The 26,781-nt window shown below is 36.2% G+C and overlaps 1 protein-coding gene across 5 annotated transcripts in view; it reads left to right on the top strand.

Moving 5' to 3' along the window:
- The window catches only part of unc-13 (protein unc13 homolog), a 529,021-nt gene that overhangs the window by 311,576 nt on the left and 190,664 nt on the right, over positions 1-26,781 (top strand). For all 5 annotated transcript variants that reach the window (XM_081733417.1, XM_081733414.1, XM_081733413.1 and 2 more), the window contains exon 3: positions 11,124-11,167. In XM_081733417.1, the coding sequence (XP_081589543.1) occupies positions 11,124-11,167 (44 nt within the window). The remainder of the gene's footprint in view (positions 1-11,123; positions 11,168-26,781) is intronic.

Raw genomic sequence — 26,781 nt, 5'->3', positions numbered from 1 at the left:
TTTGAGTGACAAAAATAATTTAATCTATTATTTATATATTTTTGAAAGTTATGTTAAACTCACGATATACATATCTTGAGTTGAGTTGATTTTAGTTTAGCTTCCCTTTCAGCAACGAGGCTATATGAGACGTGGACCTACTGATTAACGTGGAATCCGAACCACATGAACTCCCGCCGGGAATCGAACCCGGGTCTCCCACGCCGAAGGGATATACATATCTTAGTCTGGATTATGGCTTCCCCCCGCCCCAGTTTTACCTTCTGAATCCGTCACTACAGGGTTGACTAAATAAGAGAGAGACATTACCGATTTTTTCCACACTTTTCATCTTATGATCCTGAAACTATATTTTCATCAATGGCATATAGCAAATGTCATCAAGCAGGGGTTCAAATACCAAAATTTACATCATTTTATTACCGTATTATCTTAATATAATAAGTGTATACTTTTTTCTATTTTCACTGTGTACCTGTGTAGAGGTGGTGTTAAAACTGAATAGATTCCATTGTCTACTCCACTGATTTTGATACACAGTGGCGTATTTAGGAAGGCTATCGCGTTCAAACCCACGCTCCGAAATAAATTTGTTAGTTTTTCGCATTGACAATATTGACAATATTCCTTCTTACAATTTTTAAGAATTTCACTGACATTCCATTTTTTTATGCTCTTTGTTCAGAAATAATAATGACGTTTATTAGTTGTTAATTTCTTTTGTTTCTCCTATCATACTTTCGACCGTTGTTGTGATTCAAGTCGGCCGTCGTCAGTAACATTAAAACTAAGAGGAGCTGGTAAGCGAAACTGGTGTTCAACAACAACTTGCACGGATATCAACATAATGGGACTTTAGTTATTACAGCAAAGGAATTATCATATTGCATAAGGTTCACCAGTCTGCAATTCTTGTCATTAAAATTTCAATCAGTGTATTTCAGCTTCAACTTGTCTCAATATTTTTTCAGGCAAAAACATAGGCCTACACAGATAAAACTGAATATTTTCATTTTTTTTTTTCTAAAATAAAATCAGTTAAGTTGAAATGAGATTACAAATCTTCAACGTGTGTTTGCAGAAGCGTCATTTCAGATTTGCCTTTGGAGGGGGGTGGGAGTGAGATCCTCCACCGACATACGAGTTTCTCGTTTTTTCCTAGTATATTAGTAGACAATCGATTAAAATATATTTAATTCTCGAACTCAGGTGGGCAATTGTTACCCTGCTTCCCTGTGTTTTGCATATCCCCCCTCGAAACAAAATCCTAAATACGCCACTGCTGATACATATCGTTCAGCATAGATTTTGCATCACGTGGAGATTTTTATTGGATTATTGGGTGGTATTCCATGTAGTGAAATTGCTGAGTATACACTATATTCTCGAAAACGGTCGAGTATATACCCACTAAAAATTCTGGCGAATTGCCCGTAACTATCTAATATAAGCAAAATAGTTTGTTTGTGTGTGTGTTTGTCTGTCTGTATGTGTGTTTGTGTGCAGCCTGGGGACTAGACGAGTGGACCGAGAGGTACCAAATTTGGATCACGGGTGCCTTAGTCCAGGCCCCAGACGAAGGCGAAGCGTCTTTTTCAAAATTCGAACAAGGGGGGTCTCAGGGGAGCATTTACCTGGACATGTAAAAGTAGTAGAAAATGACCGATATTAGTGTCGAATTCATAGTTTTTGCGGTTGCTGAGATCAAAGGTGAAACTTTGATTCCATTAACTTCCAAATTCACTTTATTCTGCTACGGGCCGGGGATCACCGGGGGTGGATACCGAGACATGTAAAAAATAATCCAAAATGACCGATATTAGTGTCAAATCCATAGTTTTCGCGGTCGCTGAGGTCAATGGTAACATTTCCATTAGCAATGACTTGCAAATTCAGCAACTATTGTATGCGAGTCGGAGGTCAGCGGAGGGATACCGAGACATGTAAAAAAAAAAAAAATAGCCCAAAATGACCGATATTAGTGTCAAATCCATAGCTTTCGCGGTCGCTGAAATGAATGGTGATACTCACAGAAGCATTGACTTCCAAATACAGCCACCATGCGAAGAATGGGTATATTCAGCTAGTATGTAATATAATAGCTATAAAATGTAAATAAAAGACTCTGATTATAAAGAGAACATATCTAATAAAAACAATATTTTATGAAAGTCAGAATTTGATGGAATGAAGCAAATTCAATATATGTGTGTGAAAACACTGATGTCTTTGAATAGGAACTCAAATACTGTTCAATGTATTTTTCTTCTTAACTGCAGAGCCATCTATGAAAAAAAGTTTCAAAAAATCAATACCCCCGCTCCAAATTGTAGAGGAAGCGTGCATTTTATTGACATTCACTAACCTCTGTTTATCTGAAGATCAAACATATATACGTGTGTATGTGACTGTGTACGTATGTGTATCGCAAGGAGATATTGGATTTTGTCTTGACACGCCCTCACTACCATCTTTCTCCTTAAGACATTTTCTACACAGAAGTGTTGCTAATCGAAAATATATATCACCAAAACTTTTGCAAGTAGTAGTCTAACGCCCTTCGATTATGCACTGAGGTTAAGGGAAACAGTAATTATAATGATTCAAATGATGGACTGAAGAAAGTGGGAGAAAACGGTTTAATCTCAAGCAAACTTATGCACATGGTGTTTGTACACGTCAAAGCTCACTTAGCGCGAGCTGAAATCGAAGCACTGATCTACCGCGTACCCCATATGGGTCACTGTTAGGGTATTAGGTCACTGTTAGAAGGTAAATACGATCTATTATTTAACAGCATTATTTACATTTGTAATACATAAGTAAATAAATCAATAATCTTTTGCAGCAAAATTAATAGAATCAGTTATTATAGGCAATGAGATACCTTTTAAAACGATAAAAATTAGTTTTTGTCTCGAGAACTACGCATGAGAGCATGTCATTTTGCTCAGGTCAAATGTCATCATTCTCACCCCATCGACTGTCTCATAAATCATTCATTTTCATTAGTCATATGTCTCCTTTAGCCTAAAGAACATAGCCAAAGAACATAAAACGAGAAATTTGGAAGTTGCTCATAGAAATGTGTCACTATTGTAAGATAGGGCAACAAGTATTTACGTGGGTCTTACACAGTGGCGGATCCAGGAGGAGGAGAGTGGAGTGACCTTCCCCCTCCCAAAGGCCACCTTTTTATAGTCCTATCTATAATTATTGTACTACTTTATTTTGATTTTGTGTTAAATTCTGTATTTTAAGTCCACCTTAATCGTTCAAGAGGCGATCTCTCCCCGTAACTGACTCCTCTGGATCCGCCAGTGGTCCTACAGTACTCCCAAGTACACAAAAATATCATTATTAAACACATATACTCGAAAATAGCATTATTTTATTTTATTTTGGAATTATTGCCAAAGATAAAATCTAATAAATTGTCTGACAAGTGTTATTTTTTCGTCATTCTAAAATATAGTTAGCTTGGATACCAAGCGGCCTAAATCCAAAATTGAAATTTTCCAGGAGCGAATTTTTGAAATTCAATGCCGGTACTTCATAAAAAAATGTTTTTTCTCTTATGTCGGCTACCACAATCATAATTATGTAGCTTATGACCTAAAAATCTTTTAAGAATCGTGCATGAATGATGGCATTAACTCACTTTTTTGGACTTAGCCCTCTTAACATATAAGTGACCTATATGCATGTCAAACATAATTTTGAGGTTTTTATTACATGAGAATGATGCGCTTCCTCAACCGAATTTAGCAGATATAGTATATTAGAATCTACCAGAAATGAATTTCGTATCCACCACTCGCTATTCAGTAGAGTCTTCAATCAGACCCAGGATAGAGTCAGTCGGGTAGTAAATAATGCCATGTTCATAACACTAGCTACTATTCTAACCTAGGATTACACAGTAGTATTAGACTAAGGCAGGGTTTCTCAATCTGAAGGTCGCAAGAAGGTTTCATGCGGATTGCGAAGATAACCGAAAGAGATAAGTTTAGTTAATATCTAATACCGGAAAATATTTGTAAATATTCTTTTGAATTTTGTACGGATCAGATTCGATACTTGTAATATAAATGAACTGACCAAACTTGGTTTTAATTCATTCGCTTGTAGAAAAGTTGATATATCCACTATATATTTTTAAAAAAATGGATTCTGCTATTATAGAAATAGATGGATATCGTGAGATCTCCGATATATATATATATATCCTATATATATATATATATATATATATATATATATATATATTAAAAATCCCACACAAGCTTATTACAAAGCAGAAATTATAAGGGGGTCGCTGGCAAGAGTATGAGATAAAATGAAAGTCGTGATAGGAGTTAGGTTGCGAACCACTAGTCTAGGATTTACAGTTTTGTTCCTATTTTCCGATACAATACGTCGGATTGTTAACAAAATGTCATCGTAACACCTAAATTACACACCTATATCTTTCAAGCATAAATTACAACATATTGTAATATGTTAAACTGATTTTTACTGTCTAACAACATACCAAGTCAACTTTGATTTTCGTACATCAGCTTTTATATTCTATTTTCTAAAACCATGTCAGTTTTGTGTTTTAGTTTGTACTCGGCTGTTATCAAATTTACATAACATTTTCCACCAATATCCAACGCATGTTGATCCTTGATTGTAATATCACCCTTTAATCTTCAACAAATACAGAGGGCAATCTTACATATATGCGTAAATAGTATTATAGTTATTAGTGGTAGTATTATAACTAGTGGTTATCGTTCTGGGTTCGTAATGAGGAAGACCCGAGTTAAAGTCCAATCGTCGGCCATTTCGACTGAGATTTGTTCCATGATATTACCACAGTTCAATCAGGAAAATATCTTTTTAACACATTCCAGATGGCTATGAGCTCAGCCGTCGTCCTTAATGTAAGATATTTGCAAACGTAGGAAAAATTATTATAATATAAATCGATATTACATCAGAAGTTTCTTTCATGGTTTTCTCCCGTTGTCTCGTATAGAGAGTCAAGATTCTTATTTAAAACAAATACTGAAAAAAAAAAAAACTCATATAACGCCTACTGAGAATAAGAATTGAAATCCAGCCAATCAGTTTTCTGGTTCAACTATTGTTTCTTATCGCATTAAAATCAACTCCTTAGTCAACCGTCGTCTGTTATAATTTCCGGAATAAAAAGTACGAATCCCTCATACTAATATTCTAGTGGTTAACTCATACCCACCAACAATCTACCCTCTGAATTTTTCGAAGATCATTAGTGAAGTTTTCTAAAAAATTGTACAAATGAAGCTCAACCTTCTAGCGAGCTACATTTCCGAGATTTTTCTGAGAGAAGTTATAACATCATATTACAGTAATAATAACTAAATGTCTGTTTATTTACAAAATGAATGGAAGTAGAATTGTAGCCTTTTGAAGAAACACACACAGTGGCGGGTATAGAAGATAAAACCTGGGGGGTCAGGCAGAACCCAGACCATAATAGGTATATCATGAGTTTACTATAAACTTTCAAAAATATATAAATAATAGCTTGAATTATTCTTGGCACTCAAAAAAACTGGGGGGTCTAGGCCTCCCTGTCCCGGGATAGTTCCGCCACTAAAAGGACAAATATCAATTTTCCATCTCCAAGTGTACTTTCTTTGCTTTTAAGTGTTTTTTTAATTCACCTGATTAATCACATAAAATATGAACTAACTCACTCCATGGCCTATGGAACCGGAAGGTTCAATGCCACATTCAGGAAAGCTCTCCACTGACTTCTATCCTTCGCCAACTGGATCCAGTATCTACTTTGAATTCCTTCTTCTGCGATATCTGTCTTAATATTGTCCTCCCATTTGCGTCTAGGTCTTTCTAATGGTCGTTTTCTGATTGACCTTCCAATTAAGATTTTGACCCTAAGTAACTACATGACATGCCCCCTAAACCTCCTAGATTTGATGACCCTAACAATATTTGGTGAACAATATAAATTATGTTGTTATAAATTATGTCTACGTTCTTCCTTCAGGGACCATTTTTCGCAACCATACAGCACAATGTTTAAAATTCTGGTGTGATTTCTTGGTCATTATTAGAGACCGGATGTTCAGGCACTAAAAACCTGAAAAATAGGGAGGCAAATAGGTACTTAAAATTAAAAATAGGCAATTAAATAGGCACTGAAATGTAACATGAAATAATGAAGATAAATACTCAATACAGTTAAAGTATAAATTCAGGCCACAAATACTGTTCAAAGAATATAGAAGCATAACTCTGTTAATGTTTTATTTTACTATACATATGAGTAGCGTTTATATATACAAATAAAACTTGACATGTATTCCATATCTATTTGGTTATTCTCTACAGCACTTTATCATTACACATAACAGTCCAAATTTTAAACACTTTATCAGTACACAGAGCAGTGCAAAGTTTGTTAGTACACTTTGTTAGTACACTTAGAAGTTTAAAATTTTACATCTTATCACTACAAACAGCATTTATATTTCTCGGAAGAGGTAGAATCCTTTATTGAAGTACTAAATTATATATTACATAGAATAGGCAAAATTAGGCACAAAAGCAATTATTTAGGCAAGAATGGCCGAAATATGCAAAATAGGCAAAATAAAATTGGCTTAAATTGAAACTATAACCCGCGCTTTAAACTTTAAAATATTATTTTTGATCATATCTTTAATATTAAAGAATAGGCATTTTGCCTAACATCCGGTCTCTAGTCATTATATATACATTGAATAGAAGAGTGAATACCAGGAAAGCTGCTGAGATAACTGAACGTTTGTTTACCAGTTCATCATTAAAAAAAAATAGAAATTCAGTGAAAGTCATTACATAGTTATGTTCAACATGAAAAATCCAACAGCGCCAAAAATAAAAATAAAAAAGTCACCCAATCTGAGAAAATAACGTTTGTTATGTAAACTACGAAGAGTTCAGATGAGAATTACAAAGTTTAGATTTTTGCCAGGAAGAAAGCATTATGCAATCCACGCCGTTCCATCTTGGGAACTTAATGACATTTTCATATTAACCAAATATATTCTGCCGAGGGAAAAATGAAAAAAAAGACAAACACAACGAAACGCAAAAGAGAGAAAATTGTGAATAAAATCAATTATGGAAATCCCATTTGAATATTTTTCTTTTCGTTTCCTCTGAAGATTCCTAGATGGCGGCTAGTATTAACTCCTCGACTGCAATTATTATTTTTTTCTTATTTTCTTTTGGGCCTTTGATGAGTTGATTTCAAAATTAAGTCGATTGTTTCTTTCTTAATTATTCTCTTGGTTTTTAGTAAATTTCCCATTGTTATGTGGATCAATCCTAAAATGTACTTTATTTTTCCTGGCACTTCATAATTCTTACAATTGTTTCCAACTCCTTTCGTTTTGTATTAAGTAAAATTTATTTCCAAACAATTTGGTAAATAAACATAAACTGGAAATACACGCAAATTGAAAATACGTTACTAGAGGGCAGAGCTAATGAAAGCAATATTGAAAATGTTTTAAACGCACTTTAAAAGCGGTATAGTTGAAACAACCAGAAGCATGATTGGATGCAACAATATGGCTTCAGCAATACTTATGGTTGGGTGCATCGGCGCAAATCTGTCTTCAACATTCAGGGAAGACCATCCCCCCCCCCATATATATATATATATATATATATATATATATATATATATATATATATGAAGTTAAGAACAATGCTGTGGAGGATCAGGGGAGCAGAGTTATCTCTAACATTGGGAGACGGGCAGATTTGAATCGTATTCTGGGGACATCAATTTCATCTCACTGTCCTTTGTGGCAATCGAATGCAAATCATCACATTTCTTCCCGAAAAACATTTCAAATCGGATTATTGGGGTACACTGCCCCCAGTTCCAAGATTGGAGGGGACATGTCTTCTTCATCCCCCGGGATTTGTGCCAGTGGCTGGAGGATAATATTATATTGTTAAAAATATAGCTGGATCAACAAATATTTTGCTATGCAGTCAGTTTTATGATAATAGCAACTATGCCAACTATGGTAATTGTAATTATAAAAATCTTGTGACTGTGACGGTCTTGGTATTTCCAATTATGTGGTTTTCTCGGAACCTATAGAATGGTCTTTTCTTGAAAGCAAGATAAAGAAGGAACGAACCAATCTAAGATGATGGCCGCTGCAACTTCAAATTACCCTGGATTTATAGTCAATAGTCCACACAATGAGTAAATACGAATTCTTCATAGCCTTAGTGCTGCTTGAAAAGATTGATCGAATCACACCTACATCCATTAAAAGCAGTCTAAAATTCGCCTAATGTATAGACTAGCCCGGTGAGCAAGTAAGTTAGTTTGGTTGCATACCATTGTTTACCTTTGTACGCGAACATTTTTTTCTTTTCTCTTTTTCAAAATTGAAGGTACAAAGACCATGTTAATGTTGTGGATTCTCATTCCGTTTCCCATCAATTTTTCTTTGAATTTTAGTTGATTAATTGAAGACAATAAACACTGTCAATATATGGACGTTCGTCGAGATCTTAATAGTGTAAATTATTAATATATTAAAATATCAAATAATACTTTCGATAAACTGGATAGTTTCAAATGTCTACGATCAAAATTGATAGACCAAAACCATATTCACGAAGAAAGTAAATGTTGACTAAACGCTGGAAATTAATGTTATTATTTAGTTCAAAATCTTTTGTCGTCTCGAATTCTATCGAGGAATTTGAAGCGTAAAATATACATAAAACGACAAATCATGCCTATTGTGCTGTATGGTTGCTAAACATGGTCACTTACTCCATGTTACTACGCGTTACAAAAGTAATAATGGCAAGTTACTACTTGTTACAAAAGTAATAATGGCAAGTTGCTACTTGTTACAAAAGTAATAATGGCAAGTTGCTACTTGTTACAAAAGTAATAATGGAAAGTTGCTACTTGTTACAAAAGTAATAATGGAAAGTTGCTACCTGTAACAAAAGTAATACTGAAAAGTTGCTACTTGTTACAAAAGTAATAATGGAAAACTGCTACTTGTTACAAAAGTAATAATGGAAAGTTGCATTACAACATTATGTATGCAACCCCTTTTTAAATTCTTATTGTTAACGGGTTTCGATTCCAAATGTATATGCTTATTTCCTATGCATTACGCAAGACATTCTACAAATGTTACGGAAAGTCGTTATGGAAGAGAAAGGTAAAAGGACTCACAAACAAATGTTGAATCGAATGGTGAAAGCTCGCTTGTTCCTGCTTTAATTATGGTATTTTTTACCAACTATATTATTGAATAAACGATAAATTATCCTCTGTGTGTTTAAAGTTCTTTTTTTTTTTTTTTTTTTTGCTTTGTAGAAGGCAAGGTATCTGTTGATTTGATAACTTTTCGTTTACCCACTATAAGTTCCATTTATAATATTTCTCTGCTACGTGTATTTATTAAAAAAATATTGGAATATTATTTATGTTTCCCACATGGCAATTAAGAGATACGAGTATTCAATTTGCATTCAACCTCTCTAACCAATAACTCTAATCCCGAGGGAAATAAATGCAACAATACTTTCCCGTTTCCCTTTACCCACCTGAAAATTGACACTGAATACAAGATTAATGAGTGAAGGTAAACTATCTAACCAGTAGAGAATAGTTCTCTTTTGGGGGGATATATAAACCAACAAATTTATTAGTTTTCCCAACAAAACGTAATAGGAACAACGTTTATTTCACTATTTCCTGAAACAATATTTAAAATTATAACTCCACGTCAAAGTACTGTATACATACGAGGAGAGACCGAAACGTTATTACTCTTAGTAAGATCCAAATTTGCTATGGGTCTAAATTTTCCTTCACTGGCTTTTTGTTTTCAATGTATCTACCTCCTATGGTAATGCATTTTTCGCATCCATGGCACAATTCTTTGTAAAAATTGCAGATTTATCGACATATCAGTTCTTCACTTTAGTTGTGGTATTGATTTCATCCTGGAGATTCTTCCTCCGAAAGGAGTCTTGGAATTAGGATAGAATATATAAATCAGAACTAGGTTGGGTGAGTACGGTGGATGGAGCAAAGATTCATAAACACAACTGCGAACAAAATTGGTGTGTGTTGCTTTTTTTTTTTTTTTTGAAAAGGCAAAGGTAATGTAAGCAACCAACAACCAATAGCTACAAATGACTCATATCTCATTGGTATACGATACTATTAAAAATATTTCTACAAATTACATATTCATCTATATATATATAAAAATTATGCACGTATGTGTACATGTTCCAGCAAAACTCTGGAACGCCTGAAGCAATTTCAACCAAAATTGGTACACTTACAACTTACAGTCTAGAAAAATGCTGTGAGATAAGATATCCGTAGAATACAAATAATCGAATACTATCGAATTTATAGTTTTCAGAATTGCTGAGATGAATAGTGACATTCTTGTTACCTTTTGAATCCAAGTTCAATTTCCAGTGAGGGTAAGACACCCGTAGCATCCCTAGAGGTTAGGGTAGGAAGGGATTACATGTACAAATAATGGAAAAGATCGATATTAATTAGTATCAAATACACGGTTTTCCTTATCGTTGAGATGAATAGTAACATTCCAAATGCCGTTTAAGTCCAAGTTCAGCCCTCCACCAATGTGTGTGGTCAGAACGAGTGTAAGAAAAACAAGTCCAAAATTACTGATATTAGTTTCAAATGCATTGGTTTCGGAGGTACTAAGCTGATTGGTGAAAGTCCCGATGAGACTTAAGACCAAGTTTAGGAAAGAACGGGCATGTGACCTTTGGCCTGAAATAGACAGAAGCGTTGCTCGTCTTTATTTGTTCTGTATTTTCAGTTTCATCGTCTTCACACGACTGAACCTTAAAAACACCTTCGGCTAATTGTGAGTTACACGAACATTTAAATTGTAGACAAAAATTAGAACTTAATAATGCGTCTTACTTTAACGAGAATAAGGTTAATTATTCATCCCAATCTTTATATTGTAACTAGGTAGTTTGATAAATATTACTTAAATCAATTTCTCACAATAGTTTCTTTTCTTTCCCAACAGAATGGCGCTGGCGCTGGAGGAGAAAGTGGGGGCCGAGCGAATGGGTAAGTAACAGCAATTTAAATAATCATTTACTGCATATAAAATATATATTTGTGTAGCAGTGATGATTTCAGAAGATTTTCCCTGGGGGTAAAAGTAGCACTTCAAAAATACTGGTAATCCAAAATCAGCATGATCGCAGACTTACTTCTGGAAGATTTTTGTTGCTTTAAGGATGAATTTCCTCCCCAGGCCACACCCTGAAATCATCACTGTTGTGTAGTACATTCAAAATTGTAACAAAAAAAATAATAAAGTGCATAGTTTATACGCTGAATTTTGTAACTCTTAAATCAAGTAAGTAACCTCGACTTTAATATTCAGGTGATTCAATTTCGTTATTAAAAGTCGTTGTAGTGAGAACATCATTAATAATTATAATGTTAAGTTACAAACGAGATACCTGCTATTTACGCTTTCCTTTATAAGTAATATGTTACTGTTAGTAGAAGACAAATAAAAATAGGCTGAGTCTGTTACTTAACAGAGCATTGTTTTACATATCTAGTACGAATATAAACAAACAATCATATCTATATCTATATCAATCTCTATATATCTATATCTATATATCTATCTATCTATCTATATATATATATATATATATATATATATATATATATATATATATATATATATATATATATATACACCAAGGTATATAGGAATCTAACGTCACTAATCAAACACGACTCAAGCCATAAAGGTTATGTTTATTTTAAGAATATCACATTTACAGTAATAATATGAAAGGAAATTATTCTATTTTTAGTTTCATAGCCCATGGTATTACCTTTAGGACAAAAGAGATGGATGATTAATGAAAGTTAATGTAATCTTTCAGTTTAACGTCCCACAATTATTTCCTTTAGGCTAAGGGAGACGGATGATCAAGGCAAATGAATGGTGATGCAAGAATCGGTAGAATGAGAACGTGGAAGGAAAAGGGAAGTACCCTGAGAAAACCCACAAACAAGATGTTGTACACCACAAATTTGTTTGACTGCGGATCGAAACAGGAACCCCATGCACCTTAGGTGAGCACTCTACCACTGAGCTACCATGCCCCTTTTGAAATTAAATGCTTATGTATTTTTGTATTCCCCATAGAGTTGCCACCTTTTGGTAAACCTAAAACGGGACACAGGTTTCGACACCTTCCTAAATTTTTACATGATACAGTTCATTAAAAATACTATAAAGATACCACGAATGAAAATTGTAGTGAAAATTTAGACCTAAAACACACGAAACGAAAAGCTGTTAGTGTCAGCTCATTGAAAGTTAGTTGAATAACAAGGAATGACTTTATTTGCGGTGATTTAACTTCTTCCAACACACAAAAAAATCTTAGTGATAGAACCATATCGATGTCTCTGTAGGTGTCCCGACAAAACGTACCAGCGACAAAACGTACCACTTGAATTTTCGCGACAAAACGTACCACTTTTGACGACCTGTCATAAATGAAACCTATCATGGATTAATTAAAGCATTTCTGATATTTATTCCTCGACAAAACGTACCACTTATATAAATTACAACCTGTCATGGACTACTTAAAACATTTCGGATTTTTAATCCGCGACAAAAGGTACTACTTCATGTTAAGAAACTACTTCCTCATGAGCAGGTAAAACAACGGCAGCATAAGGTTGAGAAGAACAGACACGTAATGTATCGAGTTGTCAAAGTGCAGAAACTCATTGGTAAAAGAGGGCTCATTTACAGAGGAAATGTTGCAGCCTATAAACTGAAAGACACAGCTATAGATCATGGAAACTTTTTGGATATTATTCCTTTCTTAAGCAAATTTGATCTTACCAAAAAGTAATTTAGATAAGATCACCGAGAAGTCATATACGAGGAAGTAAGCAGGATAGTGGTCGCATAACTTTTACTAAACACGGTGAATTATGTTTTGAATGCTATCAGCACACTTATTTCGAAAGTAGTCTCTCAAGCTTCAATATTCTCTGTTCTATTAGACACTACTCAAGATATAGTAGTTTCAGGCCAGTGCTTTGTTGTTTTACGGTATGTTGTTAAAATGGTTGTTAAACAAAGTATTGTTGTCATTGTAAAATGCATATCTACCACAGGCCAGTGTCCTTGTGGTTTACTGCTGAAAATTCTGCAGAAATTGAACCTTGATATTAAGAAGTGTATTGGAAATTCAACCTATGGCTCAAGTAACATGCAAGGACAATATTCGGATTTTTTCAATTCACCTATGATCAGTTACACGTGTGATTCAATTGATTTTGAGTTTAACGGCCTTTTTAGCAGCGAGGCTATATGAGACGGGATATACTGATTTACGGGAAATCTGAAGCACATGGGCTCCCGCCGGGAATCGAACCCAGGTCTCCCACGACAAAGGCGCATACGCTAACCGCTTAACTACTAAGAAACTCAGTTACACATGTGGTGTTACGCTCATATACTCAATCATGTCATATGTGATCTGACAAAAAATTGCATTGATTCTGTGGCATTGTTCTGCTGAATGACTGTGCGATATTTATGCGTGAGTCTTATCAGCGAATGTACATATGGAAGATCAAATGTTAACAAAGGCGTCTTACAGTTATTGCGGAAACAAGATGGTAGAAAACACACTGTTGTTCAGAAAATGTTTGGTTATTTTTCGAACCCAAAAAGTGCTTTGTATATAGAGTTGCCCATAACAATTAAGAAAATTGCTTCTATTGAAAATATCAAACCAAAAGCTAGGTGTAAAACGAAAGGATATATAAAAGATCTTCTCAAGTTCAAAACAATTCGGACAGCAGAAATGTTCCTTAAGATATTTCAAGTGACGACCTCTCTGTCAAACTATCTCCAAATAGAGGGTGCTGCTAGTGTAGTCCTATCGGATGGTGCAGACTACTCTGTTCCAACTGAAAGAATAGAGAGATGATTTTGAATCTGTTAAGAATATAGCATTAAGCTTTGCAGAATGGGGCAATAACAAATTTGAAGACTAAGAACGTGATTTCTTTTTTCTATTGACCTGTCGACAATTCGCCTTCAGAGATGGACAAAGATTTTTCCTGTGAATATGAAGATGAAGCTGCTTCTACCCAATGACCAGGTACTGCATCGAAGCATTCAACACAATATTGGACATGGTAGTTTTGAGTATTTCTTCAAGATTCAAGAAGCAATGTACTTTATGGATTATTTGAACCCTAGCCACTTCAACCAAGTAACAGAACTTCCAGACGTGCCTTTCGATAAACTTACATATTTTCTGAAAAACTTTAGTTAAGAAGTTTCCAAGGATACTATAAATGTATTCTCTTGGACTTTTGGAGGACGTGGATATCCTTGAAAGTCAGTCTTGATGACGAGCACAACCGAGGAAAAATGACTGTGCTGATGGTGCAAGTGATTCAGAATTAGGAGAAAATACATTTGTTTACAAGGAAAGCGAATGCAAAGCGTGTTGCAAAATTGTCCAATGTGCTGCTTTTTAATTTTGCAGAATTGTAATTTGTGCAGTAATACTTATCCAGGTTTCCAGCATACAAATTTTTATTGACTTTGCCCGTAACTCAGGTAACATGTGAAAGAAATTTTTCAAAATTGAAATAAGCTTAAATACATTAAAAAATAGGCTAACGAGTACCATGTCTCAGGAACATTTGAAAACATTTTGTTGATGTCTATTGAAAAAGATTTATTAAAAAATATTTCGTATGCAAAAGTGATAGATACAGTAGCATCAAAAACTAGTACACTAAAACATCTGCTAATTTTGTAATATAGTATACGTTCTCCTTGACCTTCATATAATATTTTGAACAATTCAAAATAATATACTGATGAAAGAATATCAGGTTTTAATTGTCAATTGTTAATACTATTGACTTCCTGTAGAAAGAAAACTGTGCAATTGATTTGTGACATTGAGATGCTGGTGGCCCTTGTGGGAGAAAGCGCCCGCGCCCCTCTAATAATGCCTATCCGTCCCTGGTTCAAAGCCTGGATAAAGTGTGATGGAAATCAGCAAATATTCAAATATTGCATATGCAAGATTCTTGCTGGTCTTGGTCTGGCGAGAATCTTGCAGGTATGGTCTTAGTCTTAGCCTTAGTCTTAGTCTTGGTCTTGCATCGGTACTTTTCTCAGCACCAATCTGTTCAACTTTTAACCTTATTTTGGCAGATATATATATACTTATATACCGTCCTATCAAGTGGTACGTTTTGTCGACTGACATTATTTGATGGCTGATTGGAAGACTCTTCGCAAGTAGCCCTCCAGGCAAGTGGTACGTTTTGTCGCTTGTCATTATTTAAAGTGTTTTTAAAATACCCTTCACAAGCAGCCCTCAGGGTAAGTGGTACGTTTTGTCGGTGGTACGTTTTGTCGCGTATTTGTCTCTGTAGTCATAGATACACACCGAGCATCCAAATTTACAAATGATACTTGCATATTTTGTAATAAGTGTAGTAAATAATATGGCATTCCGCCATAATGCGTCCCTATCTGTCCCATATTTGATAAATGTTTTGGATAATTCAGCGTTCTGCCATATAATGGTTTCCAATCTGTCTCATATTTTGGGAGTATTTTGGATAATTCGGAGTTCCGCATTACTACGTAGACCTATTTGTTCCATATTTTGTGTTTTGGATAATTTGGCACCCTGCCATGTAATGCGTCCCTATTTGTCCCATATTTTGTAAGTGTTTTGAATAATTTGGCATCCCACCATATAATGGGCTCCTATGTGTCCTATATTTTGTAAGTGTTCTTGGATAATTTGGCTTCCTGCCATATAATGCGTCCCTATTTGTCCCATATTCTGTAAGTGTTTTGGATAATTTGTCGTGCCACCACATAATGCGTCCCTATCTGTCCCATATTTTGTAAGTGTTTTGGATAATTTGGCGTCCCACCATATAATTTGTCCCTATCTGTCTCATATTTTGCTAAGTATTTTGAATAATATGGCGTCCCGCCAGACAACCCGTCCCTCTTAGGTGTAAATCGGACCGATGAAAATTTAAATTCGAGATGTCCTGTCTAATTCAGAATAAGTGGCAACACTATTCTTCCATCGGGAACCAAACCCGGGATAACGTGCACCACAAACACACACGCGCTAGCTACTAGACCAGCAGGAAGTGCTAGTGATAATTTGTAAGAAGCCGGAAGTAAACACAAACGTTATTTGTTATCTAAAAGTAGAGCTAATTTGCTTACCTTTTAAAATAATATTTTATGATCCGTCCTTTTAATCAAAATTTTAAGCTATTTCCTTCTGTAGCAATATTTAGTATTTTGTAAGTGATAACGAAATTCACTCTGTATATTAGTTCTTTTTTTCATAGTGAAGAGACGCAAACAGCTCCCATCAAAGTAAATTTCACGCTCAATTTTCGATAACGTTCCCCGTTTTAGTGATGCCGCTCACGTCTCCATCAAAGCACCTCACTTATCCCCCACCCCACTCCCTGTCATCCACCTCTCCTTCCCTGACATCGCATTAACGTCGGCCTGTCTGCACAGTTTTTAATCTTCTAACCTTTTACGTGCTTTCAAGCTACAATCATATAGTTTTTTCGATCCTTTGCTACAAAAACAAGTTTAAATGTAGACCAACAGATGGCTCTGCTGCAGAGAAAATAAAGGTGTGAGTTAGATATTGTTCCTTGTCAAAGCTAAAAAGGCTTCGTAAAATTTTTTACACGTATTTCTTTGACATGTGAAAAAGTAAGTACCGGTTAATATTAGGTGAAACGAATTTCATTAGTTCTCGAAAGAAGGAAGAAGGCAGCGACTCTTGTAATAACTTATAACGCTTTCACTCCTATCATAAAGGCAATAGCGAATCTAGATGGTAAAAACTCGGGGAGCCTCGCCAGGCAGAACCCAGACTATGATAGGTCGTGAGTTTACAATTTAACTCAGGCCCATATCCACGAGGGGCTAGAGGGTCTGCCCCTCCCTAAATTTTTACAGACCCCTAAAATTTTCACGGTATATTTGCAAATGAACTATAATATGGTGATGAACTGTAATATAGTTGGATCGGGCCCCCCTAACTTCTACCCCCCCCCCCCTAGATTTTTCGGCTGGCTACCAACCTGATTAACTTTCTTCCGATAGATATAAGGGCTAATTTAGAAGTTGACATTGTCGACCTCAAGTATCGTTGTACACACTGCATAAGTGGAAAACTGCAATTGAAACTAGTATATATAATGTTTTAAAATTTTCCAATAAAGAACAAAACCCAATGCTTACTATATAAACTTTCAAAATATATAAATAATAGCTTCAATTATTTTTGTCACTCAAAAAACTGGGGTCCTAGGCCCCTGCCGGCCCCAGGCTAGATCCACCACTACATAAAAGTATAATTTCCACCTTAAAATGAAATGAAATCTTTGAGTTTTACGTCCCACGATGATGAAGGATAGGCTAAAGGAGACGGTGATGATGAGAAATAAATGAAATGGTCGAATGAAGAAAGTGGGAGGAAACGGGAAAATCCCGAGAAGACTCACGAACATTTTACTATCTTGCAAACCCGTATTTTACTATTTTGCAAATTTAACTATTTTACAAATTTTACTATTTTGCATTTCGCTATTTTACTATTTTGCATTTTTTATTTTACTATTTTGCATTTTACTACTTTACTATTTTGCAATTTTATTTTACTATTTCGCATTTTACTATTTTTCATTTTACTGTTTTACTATTTTTCATCTTACTATTTTACTATTTTGCATTTTACTGTTTTACTATTTTTCATTTTACTATTTAACTATTTTGCATTTTACTATTTTACTATTTTGCATTTACTATTTTGCAATTTTACTATTTTGCATTTTATTATTTAACTATTTGCATTTCACTATTTTACTATTTTGCATTTTACTATTTTACTATTTTGCATTTTGCTATTTTGCATTTTACTATTTTACTATTTTACAAATTTAACCGTAATTTTACTATTTTGCAAACCCGAAACAAACCATTCGGTGTAAAGGCTCATTTGTGGGCCTAAGCCTGCTCCAGCGCCATCTGCTAGTGATTGGCTGAACAACGTCCACTTTAGCAGCGAGCACGTGGTCAGGCGCATCAGGAGCTTTTGAGACCTTTTACTATTTTGCACTTACAAAGAAAAGTGCTGTTCCGATCCTTCAGTTACAAGTGCGAAACTGAACGTGTAAGCATTATTTACAAATTTATATATGCTTAACTGTTTGGTGTGTGTGTGTCTGGGACTGTTAGAAGAAATAAAACAATAGAGAGTTTCTACTAGATAACAGTGAACAATTCTCCTAGACAGTATGTATATAGATAAATAATCTTTCGAGCAAAATAGGAACTATCACTCGCATACGACATGCTCAATTTAACGCCATAAAATTTAGTTTTCTCTAACAATAAAAGAATAACAATCATATATATGTAATGTTTCTTTTCATCTATTTATATAATCTATCTCATCTTAACTTTCGCACTTCTATTGTTCTCATGTTTTGCTTTGTTTTCTCACTTATATATATTCTATAATTACCATATTTATATTTATGTTGTGTTCAATTATACTTGTTATTATGTTACATCTCTTATGTTATTAAAACTACACCTACCATTCAAGTATGATTATGATCGAAAAGATCATAATGTCCTAGTTCTAGTAATAAACAAATAAATAAATTAATAAACTACTCTTAGCCCATCCATGCCTTACGCTTTACCATAATTTCTCACTTCTCCCACCTAAGAGAGGGTGTAGCCCTCTAAAAGGGGATGGCTAGCACTTCACACAAAAAAATAATAACAATAAAAGGCATACTTCTCAATACCATACAAATGAGTTTTTTTTTTATTTTCTCAAAAATTTAGCATGAAAATTTCCGTCAAGCAGGGGCGTAATGGCGTAATCACGCGGGGTATCCAGTGAGTCTGGACTCCCTCCCACCCAAAATAAAAATTCAAATCTCGACATACAATTGTACAGTTTCTTAATAAAACCATATTTGTTTGCCAGAAATAAAAATGATGTATCCTACAAGTTTATATCACATCATCATCTGTATACTCATCTTTTTCCCATAAAAACAATATCATTTTATCATTTTTTTCTGAGAATATAGTCATCATCATCATCATAGTATTGGATCTCAAGGACCATATAATTGGTGATATGTATTGCTACCCTTAATGATAGGAAATAGTCTATGCAAATTAGGTTACCATTTCATTTTGTAGTGTTAAGTAATAAATGACATGGTTTGCATAACTATTGATAAAAATTTTAAAAAAAAATATTAATCGACTTCAATAAAAGTACTAAAAAGTACCAAATAATAAAAGAGCTCAAAAGCAGATAATAATAGTCTAATAATAATAATAATAATAATAATAAGTTAAAAGCTGAAAATAATTTGTTATCACTATCCATAAAAAAATTAAGTCTGTTCCTAACCAAATAAGTTAACTCCTCGTAAAATTACCATTCAAACTAATTTATGAGTCATTAATTATAGATAATGGTAATGAATTATTTTCAGCTTTCAACTGATTATTATTACTTTTATTTTCTACTTTTAGTGATTTTATTATTTTCTACTTTTCAGCGCTTTTGTTGAAGTCGGTTAATATTGTTTTCTTAAGTTTTTTTTCTGCTTTTTAGTATGTTCTTCTTGAAGTCAGTTATTTTTCTTGTAAATTTATTTAATTTTTCCAGTTTTTTTTTTGTTATCCCCAGTAGTTTAGTTGGATACCTAAATTAAAGATAGGACTCTAACTTCCTATAAAGTGGGTCGGCCTACGAAACATGTGTGATCATATATAAATCGGTCTACGTGTTATGAAATCATATGTGAATATACACGGTACTAATAAAATTTGTATGGAACTTGCGAAGAAGTTTACTCTTTGAAACTAAAGAATAATAATCCAAATTGATTCAGCGAGGTTTGAAGTTATGCTTGAACTAGTGGCGGATCCAGGGGGTGCGATCGGGGCAATCGCTCCCCCCCCCCAGAAGAGGAAACTTTCTTATTTTATATATATAAATAAAACCAATCCCAGGGTTTGGACCTCTTAAAAGTATCAATATTCCAACCCACCGCCCCCCAAGAAGTCTATCCTGGATCCGCCCCTGACGTGAACAAGCACACAATCAAGTCATTTAATCAGCATACTAATAGTATCAGCCATTGAAGAATTTCCTGGTCCAGCTGTAAAGATTATGATTAAAACGTAATGAAATTTACATGAAACCACAGCGAAAGCATATCTTTCCAACAAATACAGTATAATCAAAATCAATGCACCTGCGTCGAAGTTATATGCGTGATAATACACACAATTATGGTATAAACACTGTCAGCCATTCACACAATAAATGTGGAAAGAAGCAATGCTATCATATCTTGAAAATTTTTATTAACTTTGTCTTAGTGCTTTGATTCCAGATCTTTCAGTTTAATGTTCCATTATTATGCCCCTTAGGCTAAGGGAGACGTATGATTAAGGCAAGTGAATGATGATGGAAGAATTGGTGGAACAGGAAAGTGGGAGGAAACGGAAGTACCCCAAGAAAATCTTGTCCACTACAAGCTTACACCCACGCACCAGAGCTTAGCGCTCTGCCAGTGAGCCACCTTCCCTTCCCCCATTGGTTAGGAAAGAAACATATAATAAACCAAGAGATATGATGGCCAGATCTTCCAGCAACAAAGTCATACGACGACATTAGTTTCCTATTTTAATCTCCTAAAGAACCATTTTGCAGCACAGACCCACAGGGGCGGATCCAGGGGTGGGCGATTGCTCCCCCCCCCCCCAGATAGACGAAACTTTCTTATTTTATATATATAAGTAAAACCCATACCAAGTTTTGGAGCTCTTAAAAGTAGTAGTATGACCACCCACCGCTCCCCCCCCCCCAGAAGTTCATAGTGGATCCGCCCCTGATTACTAAGTACCGATATTACAGTTCTTTATTTCCAATATGACCTTGGACGCAGGTATACAACACAATGCTTGAAAGCAGGGATACCAAACAGTACTAGCAGTAGTCATGAAAGTAGTGTTACCAATATCACAACTACAATTACACTAACTAACTAACTAACTCTATGGCCTAAAAAACCCGGAGGTTCAGCGCCGTGTTTTCAAAAGCCTCCCTTTGCCTTCTGTCCTTACACAACTGGATCCAGTTTCTACTTTGTATTCCTATTTCTGCAAGATTAATCTTAATATTGTCCTCCCATTTGAGTATAGGTCTTCCCAATGGTCGTTTCCCGATTGAATTTCCAGTTAAAAATATGAAAGTGTTCCTACTTTCTTCCATCCTGGCTACATGACCTGCCCATCTGAGCCTCCTAGATTTGTTGACTCCTAACAATGTTTGGTAAACCGTATAAATTATGCAGTTCCTTGTTATGAAGTTTCCGCCATTCCCCATTCAAGTTTCTCTTGGGTCCGAATATTCGTCTCAGGATCTTGTTCTCAAATACTTTCAGTCTGTGTTCTTCCTTCCGAGTAAGCGACCATGTTTCGCAGCCAACAGGCATGATTACCGTTTTATATATTTTAAGCTTCAAATTCCTCGATAGAATTGGCGACGACAAAAGTTTTGAACTAAATAATAACACGAATTTCCTGCTTATAGTCGGCATTTAATTTCTTCATGAATATGGTTTTCGTCTGTTAATATTGATCCCAGATATTTGAAAGTATCCACTTTATCAAAAGCATTATTTGATATTTTAACGCATCCATACTTTGCTGTATTACGATCCCGACGCACTTCCATGTATTTAGTTTTCTCTGCATTTACTTCTAAACCCGTGTCCTTGCAAGTGTTTAATAAGATCTCTGCAGTTACCCTAAAATTACTATATGTGAAACTCAAACCTACAATAGAACACGAGTGCTTCTCGGACATCTTTAATTATGCATTTTTCTATGAATTTAAACGTTTCCATTGTTTTTTTTCGACTAAGCCTCTCTAAAATTCTAATAATGCACTTTGTGTACGTCATGACTTTTCTCTTTTACAAGAGGGGCACGGTGGCTCAGTGATGCCCTCTCTGCTGGTTTAGTGGATAGCACACGCGCCTACGGGGTCCCGGGTTCGATTCCCGGTGGGAGAGCCTTTGTGATTTTAACTGTCCTCGATGTTTCTGTGTTCGTTTACCTGTCGTCCTAGGACATTGGAAAAGCAAGTTAAACGAGTAAAGCAAGTAAAAATTAGTAATAAGTAGTTCAAGTAAGTTACTGTGACACGTTCGGTGAGTCAGTTCACTTAAAAAGTGGTAGAGTGTTCACCATGGTGCATGAGGTCCCTGGTTCGATCCCAGCTCGAGCCAAATGAACTTTGTGGTGGGCAAACACCATGTGCGTGGGTTTCCTCGGGGTTATCCCGTTTCCTCCCACTCTCTTCATTCAACCATTTCATTCATTTCTCGTCATCTCCGTCTCCTTTAGCCTAGCCGGCATAATCGTGGGAGTAAAACTTCATTTCATTTCATTTCATTTTTTTCCTTTCTACTGTGATCACCCTGTTTATAACCATTCGGAAAGAAGAACTTGATTTGTTCTGCTCCTACCAGAACGCAAAGAAGAGAAAGGAAAAACAGCAATAAATTCCGTAAGAAACGTTAGGCAATCAACTTGTGGTGTAACAAATGAGGGAACGGTGTGTAAGGAAAGAAATGAGTTCCTATCTCCGTGTAGACCAGAAGCTCATAAACAGAACGCAAATGGTGTACTAGGTTTCTGTGTCAGCAAGAAAGAAAGGTGGAAAATAGGGTGAAACGGTGACAAACATCGTCTTCTCCATCCATCAATAAGCTATCAATCAAACTGTTTGAGTGGTGATCTCCAGGCGCTACTTTACAACACACACACACACAAGAAGAAAAAGAGAGAAAGAAAAACACGTTTGGTTTAGACAGCAACGAAGATCAATCGCTTTCTTCTGATGTTTAACTTGTTTTCTTTCTTTACTTTGAGTACAAAGGTATACGCTGCAAATATAATAAACCTTCCGTAAATTGTTAGATTAATATGAACGTATTTAGAAAATAAATATAATAAACATTGATTGTCATTCGTTTGAAGAACTTTTCGCTTGATTTGATGTTTGATCTGAAGAATAATTACTTCCTTTCCGTCTTGATTAATGTGTTTTTCGTGACTTCTATTAATATATGCTGTGTTGTTTGTGAAGCTATTAACTGTGAACGGGAGGCCGCGGTTGCTCACTGGTAGAGCCTTCATCTCTGCTGCATGGGGTTCTTGGTTCGATCGCAGCTCGCGCCAATTGATCTTTGTAGTGGACAAACAACGTCCGCGTGGGTTTTCTCGTGGTTCTTCCTATATTTCCATTTTCTTCATTCTACCATCTTCATTCATTTCTCATCGTCACCGTCTCCTTTAGCCTAGCCAGCATAAGCGTGGGACGTAAAACTTAAAGATTTCATTTTCATTTCATTTTTAATTGTGGACGGGAATTAGAAGCTAGGATAGATATCTGGTTAGCATATGAGCCTTCCGAGCAGGAGAAGCGGGTTCGATTCCCGGGTTCGATCCCAGCCCCCGCCAAGTGAACTTTGTGGTGGACAAACACCGTGCTCGTGGGTTTTCTCGGGGTTCTCCCGTTTCCTCCCATTTTCTTCATTCCACCATTTCACTCATCTCTCATTATCACCGTCTCCTTTAGCCTAACCGGCATAACCGTGGGACGTAAAACTCAAAGATCTCTCTCTCTCGATTCCCGGTGCTAGCTCATGTAGTTCAGATTCCACGCTAAGCTGTAAGTCCATGTCTCATATAGCCTCGCTGCTGAAAGGGACGCTGAAGTCCAATGCAAGCGACCAAAAGCCACGATAAGAATTACAAAAGAACCTTATAAGGAGAGAAATATCTTTTGTGAAATCTTTTGAAAAATGAAGTGAAATCTTTTAGATTTACATCCCTTGGTTATGCCCTACTGGCTAAAAGAGATGAATGATGTATGGAAGTGAATGATTATGGGTGGAATGATAAGGTAGGAACAAACAAAAGAACATGGAGAAAATATATGAATACGGTGTTGTATGCCAAAAATGGTTTTGATCTGGAATGGAACGAGGGACCCCATGCACTATAGGTAAGAGTTCTAGCACCGTGCTCCCTTAGTTTTAATCTTAGAACAAACAACGTCCTTCCGGCAGGACGTAACGTCCTAAACGTCCTACCATGTTTATCTATAAATCAGAGTACATAAGTTTTAGTGCAAAAAAGAATCATGTTGACACGAGTGTTAGTTCAGTAATGGCGGGATGTTTTCTAAAATGATCTTTGTACGTTCACGCTTCCTATTTTGATCCACCAAACACCAATAATATGTGCAGTAGAACGAATTTTGGTGATAACTGAGAAGCACTAAATCTACTCTTATACTGTTTATTGTATATTTTAAAATGCGTACTGCTGGAAGGTTTCCGTCCTTCCGGAAAGAAAAACTTATATTCTTTCTATTGAGGAGGTGCGTCCTGCCGTCAGGACGGTGGCTCGTGTACAGAAGTCCTTCCGGCAGGACGGTGGCTCGTGTACAGAAGTCCTTTCGTCAGGACGGTGGCTCGTATACAGGAGTCCTTCCGGCAGGACGGTGGCTCGTGTACAGAAGTCCTTCCGTCAGGACGGTGGCTCGTGTACAGAAGTCCTTCCGGCAGGACAGTGGCTCGTGTACAGAAGTCCTTCCGTCAGGACGGTGGCTCGTGTACAGAAGTCCTTCCGGCAGGACGGTGGCTCGTGTACAGAAGTCCTTCCGACAGGACAGTGGCTCGTGTGCAGAAGTCCTTCCGTCAGGACGGTGGCTCGTGTGCAGAAGTCCTGCCGTCAGGACGGTGGCTCGTGTACAGAAGTCCTTTCGTCAGGACGGTGGCTCGTGTACAGAAGTCCTTTCGTCAGGACGGTGGCTCGTATACAGGAGTCCTTCCGGCAGGACGGTGGCTCGTGTACAGAAGTCCTTCCGTCAGGACGGTGGCTCGTGTGCAGAAGTCCTGCCGTCAGGACGGTGGCTCGTATACAGGAGTCCTTCCGGCAGGACGGTGGCTCGTGTACAGAAGTCCTTCCGGCAGGACGGTGGCTCGTGTGCAGAAGTCCTGCCGTCAGGACAGTGGCTCGTGTACAGAAGTCCTTCCGTCAGGACGGTGGCTCGTGTACAGAAGTCCTGCCGTCAGGACGGTGGCTCGTGTACAGAAGTCCTTCCGGCAGGACGGTGGCTCGTGTACAGAAGTCCTTTCGTCAGGACGGTGGCTCGTATACAGGAGTCCTTCCGGCAGGACGGTGGCTCGTGTACAGAAGTCCTTCCGTCAGGACGGTGGCTCGTGTACAGAAGTCCTTCCGGCAGGACAGTGGCTCGTGTACAGAAGTCCTTCCGTCAGGACGGTGGCTCGTGTACAGAAGTCCTTCCGGCAGGACGGTGGCTCGTGTACAGAAGTCCTTCCGACAGGACAGTGGCTCGTGTGCAGAAGTCCTTCCGTCAGGACGGTGGCTCGTGTACAGAAATCCTTCAGCAGGACAGAAGCTTCCACGTTATTGGAATGAGAAATTGTTTCTAGATAAAGATTCAGCATTCTCCTGCTTCCATCTCCTCCTCTTTGTTAACCATCTACTGCAGCTGAAACTGAGAAATCTTTAACTTCGGCTGAGAATATTCAATTTCTGGTTAGAATATAATTACTAAGTCTACCATTGTTTCACAGAGTGAAATGAAACTCAGTTGCTTATAAAGTTTCTCTTTAGGTGAATGTTAAAATAAAATTAATTAACGACATGTTTAAGCATAAATATTATATTATTAACATCCTACGTGGTTTAGTAGTGGTCGCCATGTTAAAATTCGTTTCTACAAGTGAACAAACGAAAATTTGTTTAAGAAAAGAAGAGTTATTTCATTCAGTGACCGCAAAATTGTTTCTGAGTTGTAATTTAATTAGTTGTCAACTATGATTCCATTTCTGTTGTCGTCTCCGTGTTTATGAAAGGAAGCATGCGGTAAAGTACAGACACATTACAATGTTATGAAGATAAAGGAGACGGAGGTCACACACACTGTTATTTGTGGAGGCAGGAGTTCGTTTAAGTCAATATTATCCATTCACTTTACAAGGAGTAAGAGAGAATGTAAGGGGGAGGGGTATTAATTGAAACGAAAATTTTGAACATAGTTTTTTTCTAATGCATGTGTAGTTCAATTAGAGGCGCACCTACGCGGGAGGCTCATCGGGTCCGGACGCCCCCTCAAAAGAACTTCACACCTCGACATAATAAAATTTCACTTTCTTAATAAAACTTTACTTGTTTGGCAGAGAATGATGACGTAAGATTAAGGTTTGATCTTACACTTCCATCTTTACTCTTTCGTTTCTTATAAAGAGAATCGTATTATATATTTTTTTTCTGAGAATATAGCTAGCAGTACTTAAGAACCTGACATACTAAAAATAATACAAAATTTACCATTTTTCTTTTATTTGTTTTTTATAAGTGAAAGGAGATAATGAAATGCAACTAATCACAATCATAGATAATCTTGTTCTACAAGAGAAAATATAAATTTGAAGAATTATCAGTGTTG

This window comes from Thermobia domestica, chromosome 12 (assembly GCF_964235325.1).
Source record: "Thermobia domestica chromosome 12, izTheDome1.hap1.1, whole genome shotgun sequence".
Taxonomy (NCBI): domain Eukaryota; kingdom Metazoa; phylum Arthropoda; class Insecta; order Zygentoma; family Lepismatidae; genus Thermobia; species Thermobia domestica.
This window is presented reverse-complemented; position numbering and strand designations above follow the sequence as displayed.